A 27,185-nucleotide genomic window follows, 5' to 3' on the forward strand; every position below is an offset into this window, starting at 1 on the left:
TCTGCAGAGTGCAAAAACTTTTTTAAAAAATTTGCCTCTTCAAAATCTTGGTGGGTCTTATACTCCAAAAATATGGTAACTACCATGCTGATAAAAAGGCAACTGAAATTGGCCAGTCCCTTCAGCAGCACCGAGGCTTTTGCAAAGATTATTTAGGCAATCATCCTCTCCTTTATCAACACAATACAAATACAGGTATAATCCTTGACTTATGATCATAACTGAGTTTTGGTCACAACTGAGTTTTGTTCATCACCACAATATAAAAAAGATGTTGATACTTTGGAAAGAGTGCAGAGAAGAGCAACCAAAATGATCAGGTAGCTGGAGGCTAAAACGTATGAAGAATAGTACAGGAATTGGGTACGTCTAGTCTAATGAAAAGAAGGACTAGGAACGGCATTATGGCACTGTTACAATATTTGTGGGGCAGTGATGCAGAGCTGGCAGCAGATTCGGACAGTGAGGAGGTTGGGGAGGAACCTGGGCCAGTCTTGGAGTCTTGGGAAGGCTCTGAGGAGGGCTGTGTGTCAGAGGCAGAGAGGGGGCCAGAGCCATATGCCACTTATCAGCTGCCTTCGGAGTCAGACATCAGGGGGGCAGAAGAACAGCTGGAGCCTGTACCCAGTGTGCACATGCACAGAGCTGCCAAATGAAGGGAACAGCTAAAGAACAGGGGTCGACTTGGGAGTAAGGCCATAGATGGATGGTGAATGGACCCTCCTATAGGGAACAAAAGAGGAGCGAAAGGGGAGTGGAGTTTGCAGGAGACAATTAGTTCATTCCTGCATTCTTGCCAAGTATTGCGGCACCTGAAAGATATCGGCCTGGCCACTCTCCAAGCCTGATAAAGGTCAGTAATTGTGAGCTATCTAGAAAGACTGTGGGAGAGGAAAGACTTTGCTGGAGAGGAATTCACTGTAAATTAAATAAAAGGGGTTTATCGGGACGAGGACTCGGCTTCGTGCTGCTGGGGAAGCCTAGGTCAGAACAGGCTCCTACAAAGAAAAGAGGGGTCAACCTATTCTCCAGAACACCTGAAGGCAGGACAAGAAACAATAAATGGAAACTAATCAAGGAGAGAAGCAACCTAGAACTAAGGAGAAATTTCCTGAGAGTTAGAACAATTAATCAGTGGAAAAACTTGTCCCCAGGAGCTGTAGATGTTCCAACACTGGAAGTTTTTAAGAAGATGTTGGATAACCATATCTCTGAAATAATATAGGGTCTCCTGCTTGAGCAGGGGGTTGGACTAGAAGACCACCAAGATCCCTTCCAACTCTGTTATTCTATGTTTTATCTTCTATCCAGGTGCATAGATAGAGCTTCAGAGCTACTCAATAATGCATTACCTAATGCTGAGATCCAAAAAGGATAAAGTTCTTTGGTCAGAAGTGCATCATCTATTTCATAAAGAAAACATTTTAGTGTATCCGTAACATCTTCCAACCGGTTCGTCCCAGCCCTCAGCTTAACAATTCTGGCATCTTTTTTAAAACATTCCAGAAGCTCCCTCACACATGAAGGCTCTCCATTCTTCAGGTAGATATGTTTGCTTCCCAAACCTTAAATAAGAAAAAAATTAAGTTATCATAAAAACATTTTAAAAATGTCAAAGAAACAAGATGTTCCATCTCTTAAGTACTTAACCCCCATGTAAATATCAACTCTCCCCCCTCCCCGAAAGAATATGACTATCCAAACTGGAGAACCAAGTCCAATCTTCAGGAGTTGAACTTCAAAGAGTTCTAGGTTGTCCCAAGATTGATAATTTAAGATCAAATCCTTGCTTATGATTACTGGAAGAGCAAGACAAGAACCAATGGTTGGGAACTCATCAAAGAGAGAAGCAACCTGGAAGGAAGGAGACATTTCCTAACAGTCAGGACAATTAACCAGTGGAAGAGCTTGCGTCCAGAAGATGTGGGAGCTTCATCACTGGAGGTTTTTAAGAAGAGACTGGATGGCCACTTGTCTGAAATGGGATAGGGTCTCCTGCTTGAGCAGGGGGATGAACTAGAAGACCTCCAAGGTCCTTTCCAGCTCTATTCTCATTCGAAGCGTCTCAGGCAGGGGTGTTAAACTCGATTTCATCCATCAAGGTTGTGTTTGACCTCGGGGAGAGGGGGGGGGGCTGGAGTGGGCATGGCCAGAGTGGGTGTGGCCAGCATGATGTCACTCATGTCGGGGGGGGGGGGCTGAGAGCCTATGAAAATGGGCTCCCGAGCTCCGTTTTTGGCTGGAAGGGCCTCCTGCAACCCTCTGCCAGTGAAAACGGAGCTCAGGAGAGCCGTGCGCAGCCCTCCCGAGTTCCCTTTTCACTGGGTTATGCACCACGGAGCGGTCCTTTGCTGTTCCCAGGGCACACTCACAGGCCAGATCTAAGCATCCCGTGGTCCGGCGACATCCGGCCCATGGGTTTGACACCCGTGGTCTTAGGGAGTGTGGCTGGCAAAATGTTCTTATAACCAGAACACTAAAAATGGAAGTCGGTAGGTAGGGATATTGTGGAAGAACAATTGCCAACCAACCATACAAGCTGCTGTCTTTGTAGCCGGAGTGACATTTTCAAAAACGCCACATCAGATACAGGTGGCCCTTAGGCCCATACCTGAGCCCAAAATTTCCCTGTGCCTAGAGAGCCGACGAAGTGAGTTTTGCCTCGTTTACAACCTTTCTTGCAACAGTTGTTAAGTGAATTGGTGAAGTTGTTCAGTTTCATCACAAGGTTGTTAAGGGAACCGGGCTTCCCCATTGATTTTGCTTGTCAGAAAGTCGCAAAAAGCAATCGCATGAACCCTAGGCGCGGAAAACTTTCAGCTGCCAAGTGTCCGGATTTTGATCACATGACCATGGGGATAATTCAGTGTGAAAAACGATCATTAAGGTACTTTTTTTCAGCGCAGTGGCAACTTCAAACATTCGCCAACAGAACTTTGGATGTAATTTGAGAGCAACCTGTCCTGCGCAGGAAATCATCACTGTACAGTTAATTATTCCCTACCAATAAAATAGATCCCTCTGGTTCTCTAGGACGCTCTAATTTTAATTTCCCAGTGTTGTAATGAGATACGGTGGTCCCTTGGTAGTCAACTGCTTTGAAACTCATCAAGTTTGATACTCAATGCAATGTGGTCCCAGTACTCATTTGTTTGGTACTCAACACACAAGCTACTCAGTGTCAGCTGCCTTGTGACTCACTATTCAGTATTCCTTATGGGAAAATTTTGCTTGGTACTCATAGTTTTTGGCACTCATCGTGCCTCCCGGAACCAATTAAAGACGAGTACCAAGTTAGTACTGTACACGTTCCATTCTCAACACACCTACTGTTCTGACCTAGGCTTCCCAAAAGCATGAAGCCGAATTCTCGTCCCGATAAAACCTCTTTTATTCAGCTTTAAAGTGAATTCCTCTCCAGCCAAGTCCCGGCCAACTGTCTTTTAAGAGATTTCACAACTACAGACCTTTATCCGGCTTGAAGAGCTGCCAGGCCGATATCTTCGAAACTCCATGCTGTAGCAGTAATTACTTGGCAAGAAGTCAGGAGCAGATCTCCACCCTAATGAATTGAACTAATTATATCTTGCAAACTCCACTCCCCTTTCGCTCCTCTTTATTCCCTATGGGAGGGGCCATTCACCCTCAACGGTGCCTTTACTCCTGAATCAACCCTTGTTTCTTAGCTGTTCCCTTCTCCTGGCAGCTCTGCGCATGCACACACTGGGAACAGGCTCCAGCTGTTCTTCTGCCCCACTGATCTCTGACTCCGAAGGCAGCTGATAACTGTCGGACAGCCCTCCCCCCATCTCTGCCTCCGACACAGAGGCCTATATCAAAGCTTTCCCCAGACTCCATGTTCCTCCCCAACTTCCTCACTGGTCTGAGTCTGTCACCAGCTCCACTGGCCGCTGGTGGGCCACAACACTACTCCGAACTCATCATTACAGCAAACACAACTCAAAATGTAGTCTTTACACATCACAGCTCAAGCCCATGTAATGTAATCCAACGGCGATGCTTCTTAAGTCCTCTATCCGAGTACCTCTCCAATTTTCGGGAATCTGAACAAATGCCCATCTCCACTTACCATATTGCGTAACAAATGCGATACAGCTGTTGACTATAATCGGCACATCATTTCTGCTGAGCTGCTGATCTTCTAACAGGTTGCCATTGGTACCGGCTGCTTTTTCAATGGCACTATGCCAGACGGTGAAATCCAACTTGGTGTGGCCACGGATGTATAATGTCCTGCAAAAAAGTTTGAGGAAAAACAGCAAAAGGTGGAGAGAGAGAGAGAGAGAGAGAGAGAGAGAGAGAGAGACAGAGGCGGACAGAGAGAGAGACAGAGAGAAAGAGAGAGAGAGAGAGAGAAAGTAAGAAAGAGAGGGAGAGAGAGACAGAGAGAGAAAGAGAGAGAGAGAAAGAAAGAGAGAGAAAGAGAGAGAGACAGAGAGAGAGAAAGAGAGAGAGACAGAGAGAGAGAAAGAGAGAGAGAGACAGAGAGAGAGAGAGACAGACAAAGACAGAGAAAGAGAGAGACAGAGAGAAAGGGAGAAAGACAGAGACAGACAGAGAGAAAGAGAGAGAAAGAGAGAGACAGAGATAGAGAAAGAGACAGAGAGAGAAAGAGAGAGAGAGGTGAAAATGCTCTATTTGTCAATGAAAACCCAGGACGAGAACCAATCACACAAATGTGACACTAGACCCGTGATGACAAACCTATGCCACGCATGCTGGAACTGGCATGCAGAGCCATCAGCCACCTGTTGCTCTTCCGTGTTCTGGTGCGCTGGCTAACTGTTCTTCACATACGTGGGAACACCAGAAACTGGAAGAGCAGACGCCCACTGGCTTGCATGCGCTGGGAAGATGATCTTCCAGTTTCTGGGACACGCATGTACAACGGCCAGTTGGTCTTCATGCACACATGGGTGCCAGAAACCGGAAGACCAGGTGGCCAGTGTGCATGCGAGTGCTGGAAATGGGAAGATAATCTTCCCAGCGTGCGCATGCGTACTGCATGCGGCTGCTCTTCCAATTTCCAGGTCTCGGTGCATGAAAAGGACATTTTTAAGCATTTCTTGGTAAAAAAAATATAAGCCTCAATCAATAGCGCACCTACAAATGATACCAGGCCTGTACAAAATCACCGCCATGGTAACAAAATGGCCACCGCTGTCAAATATAGCTCTGAGGAAACCTGTGCGCTGACAGGTAAAAGAGCGGGAAAAACCGTTGAAAGTCAGTGAAGCAGGGTGGACAAAAGCCAGGGAAAGCTTCTTCAGGGAAAAGAATCAAGTTGTTAAGGGGACAAAAGGACAAAAGTTGGGTCTCAGTAGGCAGTTCTTGACTTACGACAGTGACCCAATTTTCAACATCTTTGAAAAAAAGTGACTTAGGATCTTTTTTCACACCCATGACCACTGCAGTATCGCCATGGCCATGCGATCAAAATTTGAATGCTTGGCAACCTCATATTTATGACGGTTGCAGTGTCCCCGGGGTGTGTGTGTGTGTGGTGGAGGGCACGTAATCACGACTTATGACCTTCTCACAAGTAAAGTCAGTGGGGAAGCCAGATTCACTTAACAACTGTGCAACTCACTTAACAGCTGCAGTGATTCACTTAACCACCCTGGCAAGCAGGGTCGTAAAATGGAGCAAAGCTCACTTCACAAGTATCTCAGCGAGGAACAGCGAGTTTGGGCTCAGTTTTGGTTGTAAGTCGAGGACTACGCATAATGGATGGAACCAGTTTTATGAACCATTTTTCACTGCCCAGTGCCTGACATGCAGATAGGCAGAAAGAAGAGGAGAGGAGAGCAGTGGAAGTCTATGGGCCGGTCCTTGGGACAGAAGAGCCACTGCTGCTAGACAAGCCCCACCCTAGCTCTGGGGATAAAAGGGAGGGGGCGGAGATGAATAGATGTGGCAGACATCTAACCTCCTGGACAAACTTGTTGGCCTGCGTTGAGAGAGAGAGAAGCCTTTTGCCGGGGCTGCTGGCGCTTCTAATAAAGGAATCATTTATTTAAACACAAAGGGTTTGTCGTGCTTGGGGAGCTGTGTCAGAACAGCATCAAGGCAGAACTATCTCCATCTGTCTTGAGCGTTTTCAAAAGGTATGTACCCACCCACACATCTGCTAATGGGATATTTGCCAAGATCTGTAGCAAATCCCTCCAACTGGTTTGCTCAGCCCTCATCCTTTTCTTAAGCACCTATAATTTACAGCTTACCTTCCTTTCTCGACCAGGAGCAGAACATCTGTTTTTTCTCCATTCTGGACGCAGCTGCTGATCGCTGAAACATGAAAGGCAGAGCTGTTGACACACTTAAACAAATCCGCTTTTTTCCTAAGTGCAGGAAATCTATAAGGAAACTTACGCTCAGTAACAGTGAGGCTTGGAAATAATCTATTTTTAATAGCCCTTTGTCTCAGGGCATGGAATTAAGAGAAGTTAGCAAGTAGTAAAGAGGAAAGAAGTAGATATCTGGCTCAAGGAAACAAGAATGAAAGGAGGAGCTATTTCAGAGTAATTTATTTATTGCTGCTTGCCAGGGGAGGGGAAGAGCAGGGAGAGGGAGGGGAGAGGAGAGGAGAAGAGAAGATATGAGAGATAATAGAGATAAGAGGAGAGGAGAAGAGATGAAATTAGAGATAAGAAAAGAGAAGATAAGATATGAGATAAGAGAGAAGAAGAGAAGAGAGAAGAGAGACAAATAAATGAGAAGAGAGAAGAAGAAAAGGGAGGAGAGAAGAGAAGAATAATGTTATTGTCACTTTAAATGTACACTAATGGACATATATTAAAATGACATTTCATTGCATACAGCTCTGAAAATGTCACCACCTCCAATATACACTGAATAAACATGACAAAATAAGAAAGAAAGAAGGAAGGAAGGAAGGAAGGAAGGAAGGAAGGAAGGAAGGAAGGAAGGAAAAGAAAGGAAGGAAAAAAGGAAGGAAAAAGGAAGGAAGAAAGAAAAGAAGGAAAGAAAGAAAAGAAAGAAAGGAAGACTGACTTATGCATATACCCACATACCCACATATATTATATGACACAGTCTCTAGTCTGGATGTGACTTTGGGCCAATCACCAGGAGATGGTGAGTTCTAGTCCCAACGTGGGCATGAAAACTGGCTGGGTGACTTTGGGTGAATTTCCTCATTTCAACCCTGAGCTACAAATATTCTCCTTTATTGGCTCTTGAGTTCTGATTCGCTGATTGTCATCCCTACAGTTCTCATCCCTGTTGGATTGCTAGGTTGAACTTGGAGAGAAAGATCCTTAAGCTTTAATAAGAGAGCTGAATCTACTCTCAGGTAACGTGAATGTCCAGTGAAGTATGGGATCTTTCTGATAGGTGCTCTTGCTGCCATGTGGAAGGTGGAATTTTGGAGTAGATAGGATGGGTTTCTTAATTGCCTGGATCACTCAAGTGTCATCTAACATGATCACGGCTGACCAGTCACTTTCTCTTCTGGTGTTCATTTTTACACACCTTAGCAAAGCCAACTTTACAATTCTACTTCTTTACAATCCGAATGTCTTATGGCCATTCCTTCATCATAATGACTGAGGCAATACAGCTAACTGATATATCCCAGTACTTGACAATTATTGCTTCATATGTTCCTGAAGTCGTGTGAGAAGAAACCACGAGATTCAGGAAACTACAGTTACTTCTTGACTTACAACCAGGGGTAGGATTCTACCGGTTCGGACCAGTTTGGGCGAACCGGTAGCTCCGACGATTATCTGGGAGCGAACCAGTTCTGGTTCGCTCTGATGATCAGCTGGGACCGCCCACCCACCCTTGCGTTTTACTGACCCATATCCTCTCAGCTGAGTCGCGCGGCAAAGCAGATTGGCCTGCCTCAGCTGTTTTCCTCCCCAGCAGTAACACCAAAGGTAAGTTTTCTCAAAACTCTGCACCTGTGCAAAGCATGTAATCATCGAACTGGTTGTTAAACTGGTAGGGTCCCACTACTGCTTACAACAGTTCATTTAATGAGTGTTTGAAGTTACAATGGCCGTAGTCATGAGTATTGCGGTCTGGCAGTGGCCTGCGGAGCTGGCAGTTGAGTCGGACAGTGAGGAGGTTGGGGAGGAGCACGGGCCAGTCCTGGAGCCTGGAGAAGGCTCGGACAAGGGATCTGTGTTGGTGGTAGAGAGGCAGCCAGGACCATCTGGGAATTATGTGCTGCCTTCAGAGCCTGACATTGGCGAGGCAGAGGAACAGGGGGAGCCTGTTCCCAATGAGCGCATGTGCAGAGCTGCCAGAAGGCAAGAACAGTTAAGACAAAAATAGCAACTCGGGAGTAAGGCTTGGAGATGATTGGCCCCTCCCATAAGATATAAAAGAGGAGCAAACGGAGGTGAGCTTTTGCAGGAAGCAACTTTGTTCGTTCTGGTCGGTTCAAACTTTGAGAAACTCTATTTGACTCTGTGCTCCATTTGGCCTTGCAAATTGGCAGTTAGGTCTCCAGCAGCATTTCAAGGGAGATAAAGGTGGGTGCTTATGAGCCTTACCCTGAAAGACTGTGACAGACTTCTGTCGGACTCTTCACAAACTATTTGTGAGTCATTATGGGCTGTGAATGACCATAATTCACAGCTTTTTAAATAAAAAGTGGTTTTTGGGACTAAGTGTGTAATTTTTTACTGTCTCAGGAAGCTTAGGTCAGAACAATGAGTCGAGAACTACCTGTATTTAACCCAAGATATCCCTATCTGTTCACAATGGATTTGTGAAGTTTTCAAGCTGTTATGAAATCAATCTAATGTTTTCCTTTTAAGTCTTACTTAACTCCTGGAGCCGCCTTAGATACATTGAATTCTCTTGCAAATTTTCCAGTTCCAGGCAAAAATACAAGCTGGTCTTCTCTAAAGCAAACCAGCCTTTTTTCCAATTATCCAAGTCCTGGCAATCCTTGTAGAACAACTGGCCGATGACATCAGTCTCTCTTTCCTGAAGACCTCGGGCCAATTCAGGTACAAAGTGCTATTGCGAACAGAAACAAAAATTAGTACAAAGGTTTGAGCCAAAGCTCCTTCTTAGAATACAAAAGTTCACTCCTTGCTTAAAAATGGAGACCGAGTGGGGCAAGTGGCCAGTTTTAAGTTTCTGGGTGTTGTCATAAAAGAGGACAACTCACATTGCAGCCCTGGTCAAAAGGGCCCAGCAGAGATTATACTATCTGAGACTTCTCAGGAAACAACAACTGAATGGAAAACTGCTGGTGACCTTCTACCACTGCACCCTAGAGAGTATTTTAACTTACTGCACCTGTGTATGATTGCCAATTGCACAGGGGCAGATAGGACAGAGCTCCAGAGGGTCAACGTCATTGCCCAGAGGATCATTGGTTGCCCCCTCCTCTCTTTGGAAGAGCTTTATAGCCCCCACTGCCTTAAGAAAGTTCAAAACATGACCTCATCCTGGGCACCATTTTTTTGAACTATTACCATCTGGCAGCCGGTACAGGACAATAAAAACTAGGACAAATAGGCTGAAAAGCAGCTTCTATCCCAGGGCAGAAACTATATTGAATTCTACGGTAACTATATTGAATTCTACGGTAACTATATTGAATTCTACGGGTTTTCAATTTCAATTATATAGAATGTGAAGGATGTGTGTTTGTGTTTTATTTTTATAGTTATAATGTACCCTGAAGATGGCATTTCATTTCATTGTATGAGGTGCAATGACAATAAAGTAAACTGAAAGCTAAAAACCAAAAAGAGAAGGATATAAAATCTTCTTCAAGTACAAAACAGAAAAGCCAGAATTTTGCTCAAGAAAGGAAATAAAACAGTTACTCTTAAAATGGCTTCTACTGGTAAAAACTTGGGTGGAGTTTCTAAACCCAAGAATATCAAATCATTTTGATAAGGTACGTTATTCCCTCTCAAAAGAGGGAAGGCTATAAAATCTTCTTCAAGCTAAAAAGTACTGGACTAAAATCCACACATGGATTTTAAACCAGAGATATTTTTATTGGGGATTTTACCGGAAACATATAGTAGAGAATTGAAATATTTGATTGTAAATGTGTTAGCGGCTAGAATTGTATTTCCTAAAAACTGGAAAAATGAGAAAATACCAACACAGGAGGAAGTTATTCATAAACTAATGGAATGTGCTGAAATGAGTAAATTGACATTTGAAATTAGAGAACAAGAAGATGAACAATTTTATAAGATATGGGATTTATTTTACCAATGGTTAGGCAAAAAAATATGGAAATGAAATATGACTGAGAATTTTACAATACAAGGACAATGGAATGACACAGAATATAATATAAATATGTATTATTATTGGATGGATTTAGAAGGATGTAATGAATTATTATAATATAAATTAATTCAAAATTTAGAATATCTCTTACAAAATGAAGGAATAATAGTTATAGTCAAATAAAAGATTAATAATGATAATAATGTATACATATATTAGATTGATAATATGAGATTTTATATAAATTGTAAGTGAGGACTATGGAGAGGATGCATAAAAGTTTTGTAACCAACTGACATGCTAGATGTATCTGGAAGATGTTTTTATGTTTTATGTTTTGTTTGTGTAAGTTTATCCTTAAAAAATAAAAATCCTTATTAAAAAAAAAGTACAAAATAGAAAAGCCAGAATTTTGCTCACGAAAGAAAAAAAAACATTTACTCTGAAAACGGCTTCTACTAGTAAAAACTTGGGTGGAGTTTCTCAACTCAAGAATATCAAATCATTTTTTTAAAAATAGTCTTTTAAAATTTATGTTTAACTGCACTGTTTCTTAAAAAGCCACAAGAACCTTTGCCATTAACCAAGAAAACAGTTTTTACTTCTTTGCAATCTAAATTTGCTTCCCTTAAAAAAAAAATGCTTTGTCGGAAATCTCCTTGTTAAAACAAGTGTGTTTTTTTCCTTTCCATTCCCTTTAAAGGTGTCTGTCTTTAACAGATAATTACCAAAATTACCTTAGATATTGCCCGAGTCCATTTTCGTTGGCAAGGCGCTGTTTCAGCTCCGAAGAGAAATGCGCGTTCTGACAGTAAGTAGATTTCAAAAGTAAACATCGCTCTAAAATTGCCAAGGAAAAGATGAATCAAATTTATTTAGCATTAGCTTTAGAAAAGCAAAACAATAAAGGGTACAGACCTTACTCCTTGGCAACAAATAGCACAAAGTTTTGTTCTCTAAAGTGCTTTCATTTGTGTTGCATTTGTTTGGAAGATAATGGGGAATCGATATGCATTTGACAGTCTAATGAAGAGGAACAGGAAGGGGATCAACCAGACTAAGGAATGAAAAGCTAGAATAAGGGAACTAAACCAATAATTTAGGTGGGAGGGAAAGAACAATAGTCATCATATTACCTGATCAAATTGAGGCTCGATTTTTTTAAACTGGGGAGTGGGGGAAGAGAAGTCTTCAGAGTTACATTTAGCTATGGCTTTAGAACTGAAATGGAAAATATGGTGTCTTTGAGCATCTATTGTTGGAAGAAATGTCCTTCTGGGTTCCAAGAGGGGGGGAAAGACACTGGAAACATGGAGGCTGTTTGGAAAGATGGTTTGAATGGTGGACATGACCACATGCCTTGAAGATGTTGGGTGAAGAAGAAAAAAGAGAGAAGATGCTGAAAGTGCCTGAGTCTTATACCCTCTCTGAGCTTTTGAGTTTGAGTTTATATTCTGATTGGTTGTCAGACTCCCAGGGGCAACTCTGTAGGCTGTCCTGAGTCCCAGGCTTGGTTGAGCCTTGCTGGGTGATGTAATCTTCCCAGGTGCCATGTGGTGAGAGGGGCAGAGGGCTAATCCTGTCATGTCCTGAGGGCCATGTCTTCATCCCATCACCCTGGAGCTGAAGGGAGGGGGGAGCAGGGAGCTCCAGGGAGCTGCTTTGTCTTTAAAACACGTTTCTCCTTTTTCTCATCCAGGGAAAACGTAATATTCTGCCTTTTTAATATTTCCTAAAATATTTCATTCTTCTAGGAGAGGGGTGGGTGCTAACTACCTACACTACTTCAGAAAATTCTCGCCGTAGAGATATACCTCCGAACTAGATTGTGTTGTTTCTCTGTGTCATATAATATATGTGAGTATATGCATATTTTTAATTTCTTGTCTGTCTGTCTCTCTGTCTCTGTGTGTGTGTCTTTCTTTCTTTCTTTCTTTCTTTCTTTCTTTCTTTCATTCATTCATTTTGTCACGTTTATGTAGTATATGTTAGAGGTGGTGACCCTTTGAGAGCTGTATGCATTGAAATTTCATTTTAATGTACACTATATTGCCAAAATTATTCGCTCACCCATCCACATATTCAGAAGCAGTTGTGAGCAAATACTTTTGGCAATATAGTGTAGGTCAATTAGGGTACATTCAAAGTGACAATAAAGTTATTATTCTGTTCTATTCTATTCTAACTTATCCCATCCCATCCCATCCCACCACAGTCCTATTCCTATTCCCATTCCCATTTATTCTATTCTATTCCACTCCTATTCCTATTCCTATCGTATCCTACTCTATTAAAATCTCACTGACAGATTTAAAGATCACACCATCATTTTTTTTCCAGGCCCTGCAAAAGGTCTTCTCATGTACATAGAAGGGATATCGTGAAAACACACCTAGAGCAATTAACTTCATCCTTGTCGGTTTTATCCCTGACCTGATTGTGGTTGGTCACAGTGTCAGCCAGATGTATAGACAGGATGTGTCTAAAGAAGGGAGAGAGGGAAGGAAGGAAGGGATGTATGGAAGGAAGAGAGGGAGGGAAGGAAGGGAGGGAAGGAAGAGAGGGAGGGGGGAAGGAAGAGAAGGAGGGGGGAAGGAAGTAAAGGAGGGAGGGATGGAAGGAAGGAAGGGATGTATTGAAGGAGGGGAGGGATGTATGGAAGGGAGGAAGGAGGGAAGGGATGTATGGAAGGGAGGGAGGAAACAAAGGGATGTAGGAAGGAAGAGAGGGAGGGAGGGAGGGAGGGAAGGGAGGGAGGGTGGAAGGAAGGGATGTATTGAATGAGGGGAGGGATGTATGGAAGGGAGGGAGGGAAGGAAGGATATATGGAAGGAAGAGAGGGAAGGAAGAATGGGGTGGAATGGAATGGAGGAAGGCTACTAACAACCAAACAGGAAGCCCAGATTATTCCTCTGTGTGGATTTTTATGCAGGACACAATGAACGTAAACCAAATCCAAAGGCTCTAAGGAGATAACACAACTAGTTTAGTCAGGCAAACTCTGTTGATTTTGGAATGTGTGCAGGTCCCTTGTTGCCTTCCCTTGTTTTTTTCTCTCCCTTATATTCCCATTGGCTCCACAAATGCCTTTTTATAGCTAGATACCTGGACTGAAACGTGCATTACCCCAATCTCCAGGCGGAGGTCTACAGGGTTGCTTAGCTACCTTCCTTCTGTTGCAGAATTTGCAGAAGGCTGTTACGTTTGGGCTTTAAGAAAGAAGATCGAAATTGATCCTTTTTCTATTCCAGCTGGAATAAATAGAGGGAAAGAATAGAAAATTCACATCTGGGCAAACCCAGGACCCCAGGAGGTTCAGCCTTACTTGGAAGCAGGGGAGAAATTGCTAGAGATGCTTCTAATTATGGTATTCCACTTCCTTATTTGTTAAAAAATAATTCTTCCACACAGGGAGCTAACACCTTTGAAGTCTGTTTTCCCTCCCGGAAAAAAAGTACCCCTGAGCTATCAGAGATGCAAATCCTGGCTTTAAAAAATTGACAGGAATATCCTCACTGGAAAAGTTTGTAATTTTTACAAGCTCCACCGATTCAAATAGAGCATTGAATACCAAGGAATTTTAATTTCACTATGTTCATTAAGAATAAAGTTTTATTGGGAAAGAGCAAACTCAAAACCTTTACCCTGCTTATAAAGCATAAGTTCATTTCTCAGAAGATCATTCATTCATTCATCATTCATTCATTCATTCATCATTCATTCTTCATTCATTCATTCAGTCTTCATTCATTCAGTCTTCATGCATCCATTCACTCATCATTCATTTATTCATTCATTTATTCATCACTCATTCATTCATTCATTCATTCAGTCAGTCTTCATTCATTGATTCATCTTTCATTCATTCATTCATTAATCATTCATTCATTCATCACTCATTCATTTATTAATCATTCAGTCAGTCAGTCAGTCTTCATTTATTCATTCATTAACTCATCATTCATTCATTCAGTCTTCATTCATTCATTCATCATTCATTCATTCATTCAATCAATCAATCAATCAATCAATCATTCAATCACTTATCCATCCACTCTCTCACTCCATTTGTATATTGCCGGATCTGCCATGAACTCCTAAACCCACTGATTTAAAAAGACTGATTAATATCAAGTAATTCCAATTTCATTAAGTTCATTAAAAGTAATGTTTTATTGGAAGAGGGAAAATTCAAAGTCTTTGTATCCATAATGTGTGAGTTTAATTTCTCAAATCATTCATTCATTCATTCACTCACTAATTGATTCATTCAATTCAAATCATTCATTCATTCAGATCATTCATTCATTTATTCACTCACTCAATTCATTGATTCATTCATGGATTCAATCATTCATTCATCCATAGATTTATTAATTGATTCCATTCCATTCAATCAACCGTCAAATAATCAGTGGAACTCAAAGGTTGTGGGGACTCCATCACTGGAGGCTTTCAAAAAGACACTTAATACCCATTTCTCTGGAATGCTATAGGGTCTCCTGCTTGAGCAGGGGGCTAGATTAGAAGATCTCCAAGGTTCCTTCCAACTGTGATTCTATGTTCTATTTGTTTATCTTCAGATCTGCTGTGAATTCCCAGCAATTTACAACAAGAAATCCAGAATTGAAACTTCCACAGTAAGAATGTAACAACCATTATAAAAAGTTGCTTTGTAAAATAATAATAATAATTGTTGTGGCCCCCCAGCAGCCTGAGGAGCTGGCAGCAGATTCGGACAGTGAGGAGGTTGGGAGGAACATGGGCCAGTCCTGGAATCTGGGGAAGGCTCTGATGAGGGCTCTGTGTCGGAGGCAGAGAGGAGGCCAGGGCCATATGCCAGTTATCAGCTGCCTTCGGAGTCAGACATCAGTGAGGCAGAAGAACAACTGGAGACTGTTCCTGATGTGTGCATGCACAGAGCTGCCAGACGAAGGGAACAGCTAAGTAACAAGATCCAACTGGGGAATAAAGGCACAGGTGGATAATGAATGACCCCTCCCAGAGGGAATAAAGCAGAGCAAAAGGGGAGGGGACTTTGCAGGAGACAATTAGTTCATTCAATTAGTGTAAACATTTGTTCATGACTGTCAGAGACTCCTTGCCAAGTATTTGCTTGCATAGTGTTGCTTATCGGCCTGGCAGCTCTCCAAGCCTGACAAGGTCTGTGATTGTAAATTCACCCTTGAGAGTCTATTTTCTGGGACTTTGCTGGATATGAATGAAAGGAATTCCCAGTAGCGTAATAAAAATGGGTTTTGTTGGGAGAAGGAGTCTGCTTTGTGATTTTGGAAAGCCTAGGTCAGAACAGTAATAATAATATCAACATTGGCAAATCATTAACCAAAACCAACAAAGACCCCAGACTTACCCCATGAGTAAGGCGTCTTCTGACTTATGAATGACAAGGCAGATGACTTCACCAATGTCCAATGTCCCACTTGGGGTGGCCATCTTCTCATTCTCATAGTAACTCAAAAAGCCGCTTTCCAACACGCACCATCTCTTACTGCACTCTATATTTAAAGAGGGATTTCTTTATTAACTGGAGAGTTAACCGTTATCACAGGATGATTAGCAAATAATCCATGATGGAAACAAACATAGTTTTTAAATGAGTCTTGCAAAACTTCCATCTTCCATCTGCCTTTACCAAAGGATTCTATGATTTAGTGAATTTGCTAGCTGTTACTTTCAGAATGGGACAACTCGCTGTGGCTGGCTCATCCCAGCCTGTTAAAATATTCATGACTAGGCTCATCCCAGCCTGTTAAAATATTCATGACTAGGAGAGACATGGGAACAAGGTCAGCCAATGAATAGGCATAGCAACTAAGTCAGTCAGTGGGAGCTTAAACAAATCTGAGTCTGTGCAAAGAATTGAAACAGAAACGTAAGAATTAAGCAGTCTGCTGTTCTGAGAAGTAAACTAGCAGTCTACCTGGGCTTGTCTGTGGAAATGAAAGCTAACTGCTTGTGTTTGCCTGTAACTCTCCTGCCTTGTGTTTCCTCGGAAAAACCACCTGTTGGTATTGTACGTTTATTCAGTTAATGAATCCTGCTGCATCAGTTACCTGTGTGTGCTTCTGGATTTGAATTTATGCAACAAACTTTGAAACAGCCAACTCATCCAAGCCAACTCACCTGGCCAATGGCGGGATAACTTAACACAACTCACTGTTTCTTTGATGTTATTTTAATTTTTGTCATTCCCATTTCATTTTGTCCCTCCTTCAGCATCCTTGCTCTAATTTCATATTGGTGTAATTCTTGTATATATATCAAAGAAATGGTGGAATAGAATCCTTAAAGACAGGATGCCAAAGGAGGAACAGGGTGAATTGGCCATGGCAAGGTGGCTGCGGTGAATTATCCTAGACATGTTATTTTAACTTCCAAAGGATTCTACTTTTAATGATCAAACCATTTAACAAAGTTATGTTATCTTTAAGAAAGAAATAGGGAGGGAGGACTAGCAATAGACTTATATTATAACAATTTTGATCCTCATCTTACTGAACTTGGAAGGATGGAAAGCTACATCAACCATGAGCTGGTCAGGATCGAACTGCAGACTGTGGGCAGAGTTAGCCTGCAATGCAGCATTCTAACAACCTTGCTACCGTGGAAGGGAGGGAAGAAGGCAATAGACTTATATACCACTTCACAGTGCTTTACAGCCCTCCCTAAGTGGTTTACAGAGTCAGCCTATTGACCCAGCAATCTGGGTCCTCATTTTACCCACCTCGGAAGGACGGAAGGCTGAGTCAACCTTGAACCTGGTGAGAATTGAACTGCCAAATTGCAGGCAGCCGGCAGTCAGCAGAAGTAGCCTGCAGTATTGCACTCTAACCACTATGCCACTGCAGTTCACTAATAATGCTTTTAAAAACCCAGTCCCCATACAGGCTGGGAATTCAAATAAGACAGGTAACCACATCGAGGCACCTAATACAGAATGCATAAAACGGGAGAGCAGATGAGAGTAGATGAAGTAAAATCTTGCCTGGATTTAAAATCAATACCGTGTTTTCCTGAAAATAAGACAGAGTCTTATTTTCTTTTGACAACCCCCCCCCCCCAAAATAAGCACTTGGCCTTATTTTCGAGGAGGCCTTATTATTTTTGAGGTGAGCGTGGTCACCTCGTGGCTGCTGCTGTGTTGCAATATTTTGGGGGAGGGCTTATTTTTAATGCATGCGCTCAAAAGCCCGATTGGTTTTATTATCCTGGGAGGTCTTATTTTCTGGGAAACAGAGTATTTGCACATTTCACATCTGACATATTGAACCTATGTATTTTACCTACACCTCTGCATGAAATAAAATTCTTTGAACTTCCATCCCTATCAGAAATAATCAGATTTGTAAATTAAGTCAATTACTCCGCTTCCTATCTAGGTTCATTTAAGTAGCCAGCCCAATTTCCAACCAAAGCTTTCAATTTAAACAGGGAGATATTTGGGTGGTTAATGTGAATAAGCCTAGGGAAGCTTCTTCCCTTCCTTTTGATATTTTTAAATAGGCTCGCTGAAATGACGCAGGCGTGGGAGGAAAAATCAGAGGCTTTTAAGAGCTTCGTATTGTAGTCGCCAATTGCAGATGTACAGAAAACTATCAAGACGCAAACACGAGAGATCAGGAGACAAAAAGGAAAAAAGAGAAAGAAAACATACGCAGAAAAATAAGGCACCGTCTGAAACTGAAACAGAAATAAAAGCCGCAGGGAAACAAAACAGTAGCTTCACAGAAGCTGCTTGCAAAATAAAGGGTTGAATGTCGAGCGGCCAAAAGCTAAAAGGGGCAGCTCTTCATCCCAACTCGCCACAAGGGGATGGAAAGAGAAGTCAAGACGAGGGTCAATCTATTTTACGCTGCAGGGTAGAAAGCCTGCTCAGTGGGGCAAAGCCAAGGAAGACAAGCTATAGCGGGGCGGAGGGAAGGAAGGGAGAAAAAAGAGCCTCAAAAATATCACACACACACACACAGACCAATGTATTCTGATAAGATTTGTAATAAATATAACAGGCAAGATTTCCTATAGTGTTAAAACTGATCAGTGTCACTCTTATGTTCCTAAAATGCATAAAGGGAAGAAGACTTCCTTCCTTCCTCTTTCTTTCTCTTTTTTTCTCTCCTACCCTTCCTTCCTTCCTGGCTTCTTTTCTTTTTCTTTTTCTTTCTTTTTTTTCTTTTTTCTCTTTTCCTCTTTTTCTTTCTTTCTTCAGTATCTGTCATCTTTATCTTAGTTAATCTCTCATCCATCCTACATATACTTTACAGCATAATCTAGGTTTTATCTCTATCATTTATCATCTATCTATCATCTATCTATCTATCTATCTATCTATCTATCTATCTATCTATCTATCTATTATCTATCTATCTATCTATCTATCTATCTATCTATCATCTATCTATCATCTATCATCTCTCTCTCTCTCTCTCTCTCTCATCTATCTATCTATCTATCTGTCTGTCTGTCTGTCTGTCTGTCTATCTCATCTATCTCTCTATCTCTATCTATCTATCTCTCTATCTCTCTCTCTATCTATCTATCTCTATCTATCTATCTCTCTCTCTATCTATCTATCTATCAATCATCTATCTATCATCTATCATCTATCTATCTATCATCTATCTATCTATCTATCATCTATCTATCATCTATCATCTATCATCTCTCTCTCTCTCTCTCTCTCTCTCTCTCTCTCTCTCTCTCTCTCTGTCTATCAATCTATCTATCTGTCTGTCTGTCTGTCTGTCTGTCTGTCTCATCTATCTCTCTATCTCTATCTATCTATCTATCATCTATCTATCTATCTATCTATCAATCATCTGTTTGGAGGCCGTACGGGTCTGGATGGATGGCAACCGACTAAAACTCAACCCTTCCAAGACGGAGTGGCTGTGGCTTCCGGCCTCCCGGTTCAACCAGGTGCTTCCATCTCTGGCCATCGGGGGCGTGCAACTAGCCCCCATGGAACAGGTGCGCAATTTGGGCTTCCTCCTAGATGCCCGGCTGTCCATGGATGACCATGTAACAGCCGTGGCAAGGGGGGCGTTCCATCAGGTCCGCCTGATGCGCCAATTGCGCCCCTTATTGGACCGGGATGCCCTACGCACAGTCACCCATGCGCTAGTGACGTCTCGCCTGGACTACTGCAATGCTCTCTACATGGGGCTTCCCTTGAGATGCACTCGGAGACTGCAGTTGGTCCAGAACGCGGCCGCGCGGGTGATTATGGGGAGGACTAGATACTCCCCTGTAACACCTCTCCTGCGCGAGCTGCACTGGCTTCCTGTAGTCTACCGAGTGTGTTTCAAGGTTTTGATTATGATCTTTAAAGCGCTTCATGGCACAGGGCCTAGTTACATGCAGGATCGCATCCTGCCCCACACATCCCTGCGACCAATTCGCTCACACAGAGAGGGACTTCTCCGGGTGCCGTCCGCCAAACAGTGTCGGGGGGCGACACCCAGGAGCAGAGCCTTCTCTGTGATGGGCCCAGCCCTGTGGAATGACCTCCCCCGTGACATCAGGATTACTTCCGACCTCCGCTCCTTCCGTGTACAGCTGAAGACCCACCTCTTTCAATTATCTGGCCTGGCTCAACCGTAATTTTTCTCACTCCTCCTGACTGTCTTTTTAAATTTTAAATTTTAATTGTACATTGGGTCTTTTACAATTGGGGTATTTTAATGGGGATTTTAACTGTCTAAATGTTGTAATTGGTTACCTCCTCCGTGCATGTGTGTCTCTGTATTTTTGTATGTTTATGTGTTTGTACACATGTTTCTATGTTCTATATGCCCATTGTACGCCGCCCCGAGTCCTGCCTGGAAAGGGAGCGGCTAATAAATTCAAATTTATTATTATTATTATTATCTATCTATCTATCTATCATCTATCTATCTATCTATCTATCTATCTATCTATCTATCTATCTATCTATCTATCATCTAACTTCTAGCTTCTTATCATCCATCCATCCATCCATCCATCCATCTATCTGATTTATCTCACCACAATCAACATGATAATGGCCAAGGTTTTGTTTTGCGGATTTTATCATTAGAACATTTTAGTCCAGACTGCCTGTTGATTTAAAAGCTGCAGCAATTTTATGTCTTTTTTTGTTTGGTGGATTAGTTGTTGGGTGGACAAAAGAATACAAACCAACAAACAAGCAAACAAATAAATAAATAAAATACTTGGTAGGGATATGTTTTCTACTGCAGACCAAGTTTCTCCTCCTTCATCCTTGGCTCAAGCTATGGTTTCTGAGATTTGGCATCTGACCGATATAGTTACCAGGATACCCAAGCCATAGATAAGAAAGAAAGACCAACATACCTTCTTTAATTTTCCTGTCACTAAACAGCTTGGAAGGGTTGAAGGAAACCATGTATAAATTATCACAAAGGAAGGATGGTAAAGGTGAATTGGGAGAGGCAGTGGTGTTGGTGCTGCCATCAACGTGAGAAAAATCTATAAATTAATGAAGAAACGTTAGTGATGGAAGTTACATTTCAAATCATTGCTTAAGACTTCTCTGCTCTGAAGAGTGGAAGCTAGAAAGGCTGATGCAGAGTCAGATCTATTTATTTGTATTTATATTTATTATGTACGTATGTATGTATGTATTATTCACTTTGTCACTCATGTACAAGATAACAGGAATAGGAATAAACATGAATAAAAACCCAGGAAATGGGTACGAATAAATGGGGACAGTAAGACAGGAACAGTAGGCATGCTGGTGCGCTTATGCACGCCCCCTTTACGGACCTCTTAGGAATGGGGTGAGGTCAACGGTAGACAGTTTAAGGTTGAACCTCTGGGGGTTTGTAACAATGGAGTCAGGTAGAGCATTCCAGGCGTTGACCACTCTGTTGCTGAAGTCGTATTTCCTGCAATCAAGTTTGGAGCGGTTTACATTAGGAGCCACGCCTAATGTTCTTGCTGTCTCTCTGATGGGTTTGTTTTGTTTCTTCAGCCTAATGATGGCTTGCTTCACTGACAGTGACAGCTCTTTGGATCTCATCTTGAGAGTTGACAGCAACAGATTCCAAATGCAAATAGCACACTTGAAATGAACTAGGGGCCTTTTATCTGCACATTGTAATTGGGGTAAATGAGGGAATATCACACAGCTGGCCATGGAACAGCTGAGAAGCCAATTCTCCCATTACCTTTGGTCCCTTAACAAGTGGGAGGCACATATGCAAACTGCTGTAAGTCCTACACCGTTCACCTGAGTTGGATGTACATACCCTCAAATTAAAGCTGACAGTCTGCAGTTAAAGCACATTGTGTTTGTTTCATTCCAACTCCATTGTGCTGGTGTATAGAGCCAAAGATGTTAGAATTGTGTCGATGTCCCAATATTTCTGGACCTGACTGTAGTTTACAGTACAACATTACCGGAGATAAAGCTTAGCATTTGGTTTCAGTAGTCAGGAAATAGAGCATAGTGCAAAGAATAATAGAGTTGGAAGGGACCCCGTAAGGCCTTCTAGTCCAATCCTCCACTTGAGCAGGAGACCTTATACCATTTCAGACAAATGATTGTCCAGTCTCTGTTCAAAAGCGTCCAGTGATAGAGCACCCACAACTACTGAAGGCAAACTATTCCATAGATTGATTGGTCTCACCATTAAGATGTCAGGCCTGCAGCCATCTTTTTTGGCCTGCCACACTTTCTATTATTCTACTATGCATTTTCTCCTGTGGGAAAATGGGAGGGGGGGATTGTATGGTGTTAGATGATATGTAGCCATAACAAAATTCTTTTGAGAAAGCCAAGGTCATCCTTTGTCACTGCACCTCTGCACCTGACCGGAACTGGATGGGTGGAAACTGCCAGCATGGGAGACTGGACCATGTGATGGACTTGTGGGTGTGGGGGCAAGATCTTGAACTTTCAACTAGGTGGGGAAAACCAGGAAGCTTTCAGATTTGGGTTTTCCCAAATGTGCCAACATGGCTCTCTTAATAAATTGGAACTTTGAGCAATACTTTGCCTTGGACTCTGATTTACTTTTGGATGCTATTTGGAACCCTGACATAAGAATTTTTTTCCTTAGTTCTAGGTTGCTTCTCTCCTTGGTTAGTTTCCAACCATAGTTTCTTGTCTTGCCTTTTGATGCTTTGGAAAAAAGTTTGACCCTCTTGTCTATGTAGGTGCTCCTCAAACAGGGCTATCATATCACCCCTAGTCCTTCTTTCACCTCACTAAACATACCCAATTCCTCTAGATGCTCTTCATATGTTTTAGTCTCTAGCCCCCTAATCATTTTTGTTGCTCTTCTCTGCACTCTTTCCAGACTCTCAACATTTTTTTTTACATTTTGGTGACCAGAATTGGAGGCAATACTCCAAGTACGGCCTTACTAAGGGCTTTATAAAGCAGGCCTAGAACCTCATATGATCTTGATTCTATCCCTCAACTAATGCAGCCTAAAATTGCCTTGGCTTTTTGCTTGCTGCTGCATACTGTTGGCTCATACTTAAGAGATTGTCCATTAGGAGATCCAAGATGCCTTAAGAGATTACCAAAGTTGGAAGGGACCTCCAAGGTCCCCTGCCAAGCAGGAGACCCTACACCATTTCTGACCGATGGCAGTCCAGTCTCTTCTTGAAGGCTTCCAATTATGAAGCTCCCACAACGTCTGAAGGCAACTTCTGTTCCATGGGTTGATTGTTCTCACTGTCAGAAAGTTCTTCCTTATTTCCAGGTTGAATCTCTCCTTGTTCAATTTCCATCCATTATTCCTTGTCTGGCATTCAGGTGCTTTGGAAAATAGTTTGAGCCTCATGCCTTTCTAGGAGCCCCTCAAATATTGGAAGACTGCTATCATGTCTCCCCTGGTCCTTCTCTTCCCTAGACTAGCCATGCCCAGTTCCTGCAACCGTTCAATGTATGTTTTAGCCTCCAGTCCCCTAATCATCCTGATGGTTCTTCTCTGCACTCTTTCTAGAGTCTCCACATCTTTTTTATAGTGTGGTAACCAAAACTGGATGCAGTACTCTAGGTGTGGTCTTACTAAGGCTTTCTAGAGTGTTATCTTTATAAAAAAATTGCTGTTCATTGAATTGTATGTAGACACACAAACTTCTATTCACAGCCCCATACAGCTTCTGCTAATCTGAAATTGGTGTTCATTGAATTATACACACACACACAGCCCCTATAAGGCACACACTACCTGAAAACCGCACCTGAAAACTTATTGTGGTAGAGGAATTCCATTTGCAATCTCTGCCCAGATTTTTTGGCTAACAAATACGGGGTGCTGAACGTGGGATCGCCTGTTGCACACATCACGTCTGCGCCACTGAACAACAGCATCATGGTCTCCAAGACATCCGGCTTAATAACTGCAGCACACAGCGCCTGATCACAAAGATGAAAAGTATGAGCAGAACACCAGAAGAAGAGATTGACATTTCTTAATTGCATGGGGTCGCTCACCAAGACAAGAGTGAGCCTACGGAAAAGAGTTGTCATCATCAAGTGCCTAACCAAGAGTTATTGTGCTCTCAAGTGCCTAACTCAGGGCTGCCAAACACAAGGACCGCGGGCCAGATCTAGCCCACAATGTGACCATGGTGAATTGGCTGTGATGAGTTGGCCATGGTGAGTTGGCCATAGAGAGTTGGCCATGGTGAGTTGGCCATAGAGAGTTGGCCATGGTGAGTTGGCCATAGAGAGTTGGCCATGGTGAGTTGGCCATAGAGAGTTGGCCACGGTGAGTTGGCCATTGCGAGTTGGCTGTAGCAAGTTGTCCCATTCCACACCAAAAACAGTTAGTCAGTTACTTTCCTTAGCAATCAGATTATTACATCTATCACAATGATGGTGAATCTTTTCGGCACTGAGTGCCAAAACTGGACTCGTGCATGCATGTGTGTGCATGTGCATTCACCGGAGCCCCAAAGACCAGCTGGCCATGCCACGCATGCCTGTTTTCTGGGTGTTTTTGGGCCTATTTTCAGGCCATTTTTGGACTGAAAAATGGGCTGAAAATGGCCCAGAAAACAGGTTGTTTGGGGACCATTTTCAGACTGGTTTTTGGACCGTTTTAGCTCATTTTTGTCCTGAAAATGACCTGAAAAATTGCCTGAAAATGGCTCAGAAAATGGCTCCGAAAATGGCCAGAAAAACAACCTGGGGTTTGGCCATTTTTGGCTGGTTTTTTGGCCATTTTCCAGGTTGATTTCCGAGCTGTTTTCTGGCTGTTTTCAGGCCATTTTCCGGCACTCCTGCACTTGCAAAAACCAGCATGCCAGAAACCAGAAAAGCAGCTGGCAACGGCGCTCGTGCCCACAGTGAGGGACCTGTGTGTCACCTGTGGTACCCATGCCATAGGTTCACCATCACAGATCCATCCTATTCTATGGCTCCGTATTATGGTAATTTCGTTATGGTTTTGTCTTAATTTGATCAGCTTCTATATTGTATTCTCATTTTACTCTACCCTTGTAGAAACTACATCCTTCAGGCTCATTGCCATTATGGGTTGTGATTATTTATTTCATTCCATTTCTATCCATCGCATTAATGAACCCATTCCTTTTGCATTAAGAAAGCCATGCCCAGTTTAATGCCAGCACATAGGACAAGATTCTCCTCTATTTATCTCGCCAACATTTCAGATTTTTTTTTCAACAAAAAGTGGAAAGGATCCCAAATTCTTCCCCTCCCTATCATTTCCACCAGCAATTACCTTGTTTAACTCATCCTTGGTTTGAGACAGCAGCGTATTTTTTCTGAATTTCCTTTCCTTGTATTTTTGAGTAATAAAAGTTAGCCTCTTGTCATCTGGGGCATCCACTTGTAATTTTTCATCTGGTTGGAGATTACCTTCCCAAAAGCTATTGGACCTTTCGTTGCCTATCACAATAAAAAGCTACCCCCCAAAAGAGGAAAATATGTTAATCAGAGGGGGGAAAATAGATTAATTCAGAAAGGAACTTATTTTTTCAAATATATATATTTTTTATTCAGAAAATTAATTAAAGCAAAACATAGGTCATCTTTGACTTACAACCACAATTGAGCCCAAAATTTCTGTTGCAAAGTGAGACATTGATGAAGTGAATTTTGCCCCATTTTATGAGCTTTCTTGCCACAGTCATTAAGCGAATCACGGCAGTTGCAAAGTCAGTAACACGGCTGTTAAGTGAATTGGCCTTCACCATTGACTTTATTTGTCAGAAGGTCACAGAATGACCTCGGGATGCGACAACTGTCATAAATGTGAGTCGGTGGATTCCATCATGCTCTGAGCTTTAAATGCATCTTTTCAGGATTTAAGATTGGATCCAACCTCATTTTCGTTTTTTTAAAAAAATGCTTTCATTAAACAGTTTTTTCCATTTTTTTACACAATTATAATCTTTGCAACATTTCCACATCAGTATACCTCTATTATACCCTTTATATCCATGTGTGTGTGAGAGAGAGAGAGACAGAGAGAGAGACAGAGACAGAGAGAGTCAGAAATAAATAAATTTGTGCTGATAAATAAATAAAGGGAGACTAGTATAGATCCATTTCAAGCTATTTAGCTCTCATCAGCTAGCCATACCCTTACTGGGATTCAAACCTTGGCTGTTTTTACATGTTAGGCAGTTGTATTAGCCTCTAAGCCACAAGCTCTCCTCCCTTATCAGCTGAGCCAAGAAAATGATTGTGTTATGTCAAAGCATCTGGTATGCCCAATATAAATACATTTTCATCTACTAATATGTTAATTCATCTATACTCCATCTTATATCCATGGGTAGGTACTTGTATTTCTTCTATACATATTGCTCTTTCAATGTGCTAATTTCTATACACTACATCTCATATCTATCTGTGTACATATATTCCTCTTATACTATTATTCTACACTATTTTATATACAATATACACTATATTGCCAAAGCTATTCGCTCACAACTGCTTCTGATTATGTGGATGGGTGAGCAAATACTTTTGGCAATATAATGCATCTTAGATTTTTTTTCTCCCTCTTATTTATTTATGCACCAATTTTTTGAATCACTTTGCAGTTTTAGTTTTCATATTGCTCATTTAAGACTGAAAAAAATCTTCGGAATCACAAGTCCACCAGTTGCTGGGTGGGAATTCTTGTCAATCCACTTAAAATGAAACAAAATCCCATTATTCACATCATTCAATGTATGAGCCAGCCTTGTGATGCAGCTGCCAATAAAGCCATCACAGTTCTAGGCTGCATAAACTGAGGGATAGAATCAAGATAATGTGAAGTGTTAATACCATTTTATAATGCCTTGGTAAGGCCACACTTGGAATACTGCATTCAGTTTTGGTCGCCACAATGTCAAAAAGATGTGGAGACTCTAGAAAGAGTGCAGAGAAGAGCAACAAAGAGGATTAGGGGCTTGGAGGCTAAAACATATGAAGAACGGTTGCAGGAACTGAGTATGTTTAGCTTAAGAGAAAGAAGGAGTAGGGGAGACATGATAGCAGTGTTCCAATATCTCAGGGGTTGCCACAAAGAAGAGGGAGTGAAACTATTCTCCAAAGCACCCAAAGGCAGGACAAGAAACAATGGAGGGAAACTAATCAAGGAGATATTTCCTGACACTTAGAACAATTAATTAGTGGAACAACTTGCCTCCACAAGTTGTAAATGCTCCAACACTGGAAGTTGTAAAGAAGAGATTAGATAACCATAAAGGGAGGCGGTGGCTCAGTGGGTAAGATGCTGAGATTGTCGGTCAGAAAGGTCAGCATTTCAGCAGTTCAAATCCCAAGTGCCACGTAATGAAGTGAGCTCCCGTTACTTGTCTCAGCTTCTGCCAACCTAGCAGTTCAAAGGCATGTAAAAATGCAAGTAGAAAAACTAGGAACCACCTTGTTGGAAGTAACAGCGTTCTGTGCACCT

The 27,185-nt window shown here is 42.1% G+C and overlaps 1 protein-coding gene across 1 annotated transcript in view; it reads right to left on the bottom strand.

The window, feature by feature from the left end:
• ARAP2 (ArfGAP with RhoGAP domain, ankyrin repeat and PH domain 2) overlaps window positions 1-27,185 on the bottom strand; it is a gene marked incomplete at its 5' end in the record, with an annotated part of 134,152 nt that overhangs the window by 61,766 nt on the left and 45,201 nt on the right. The window contains 9 exons of the mRNA XM_081960293.1: window positions 1,353-1,565; window positions 4,091-4,254; window positions 6,246-6,309; window positions 8,820-9,018; window positions 10,998-11,100; window positions 15,632-15,776; window positions 20,617-20,751; window positions 23,485-23,659; window positions 24,993-25,175. Coding sequence (XP_081816419.1) covers window positions 1,353-1,565; window positions 4,091-4,254; window positions 6,246-6,309; window positions 8,820-9,018; window positions 10,998-11,100; window positions 15,632-15,776; window positions 20,617-20,751; window positions 23,485-23,659; window positions 24,993-25,175 — 1,381 coding nt within the window. The remainder of the gene's footprint in view (window positions 1-1,352; window positions 1,566-4,090; window positions 4,255-6,245; window positions 6,310-8,819; window positions 9,019-10,997; window positions 11,101-15,631; window positions 15,777-20,616; window positions 20,752-23,484; window positions 23,660-24,992; window positions 25,176-27,185) is intronic.

This window comes from Natrix helvetica (genome assembly GCF_964273705.1).
Source record: "Natrix helvetica genome assembly, chromosome: 7".
Lineage (NCBI taxonomy): Eukaryota > Metazoa > Chordata > Lepidosauria > Squamata > Natricidae > Natrix > Natrix helvetica.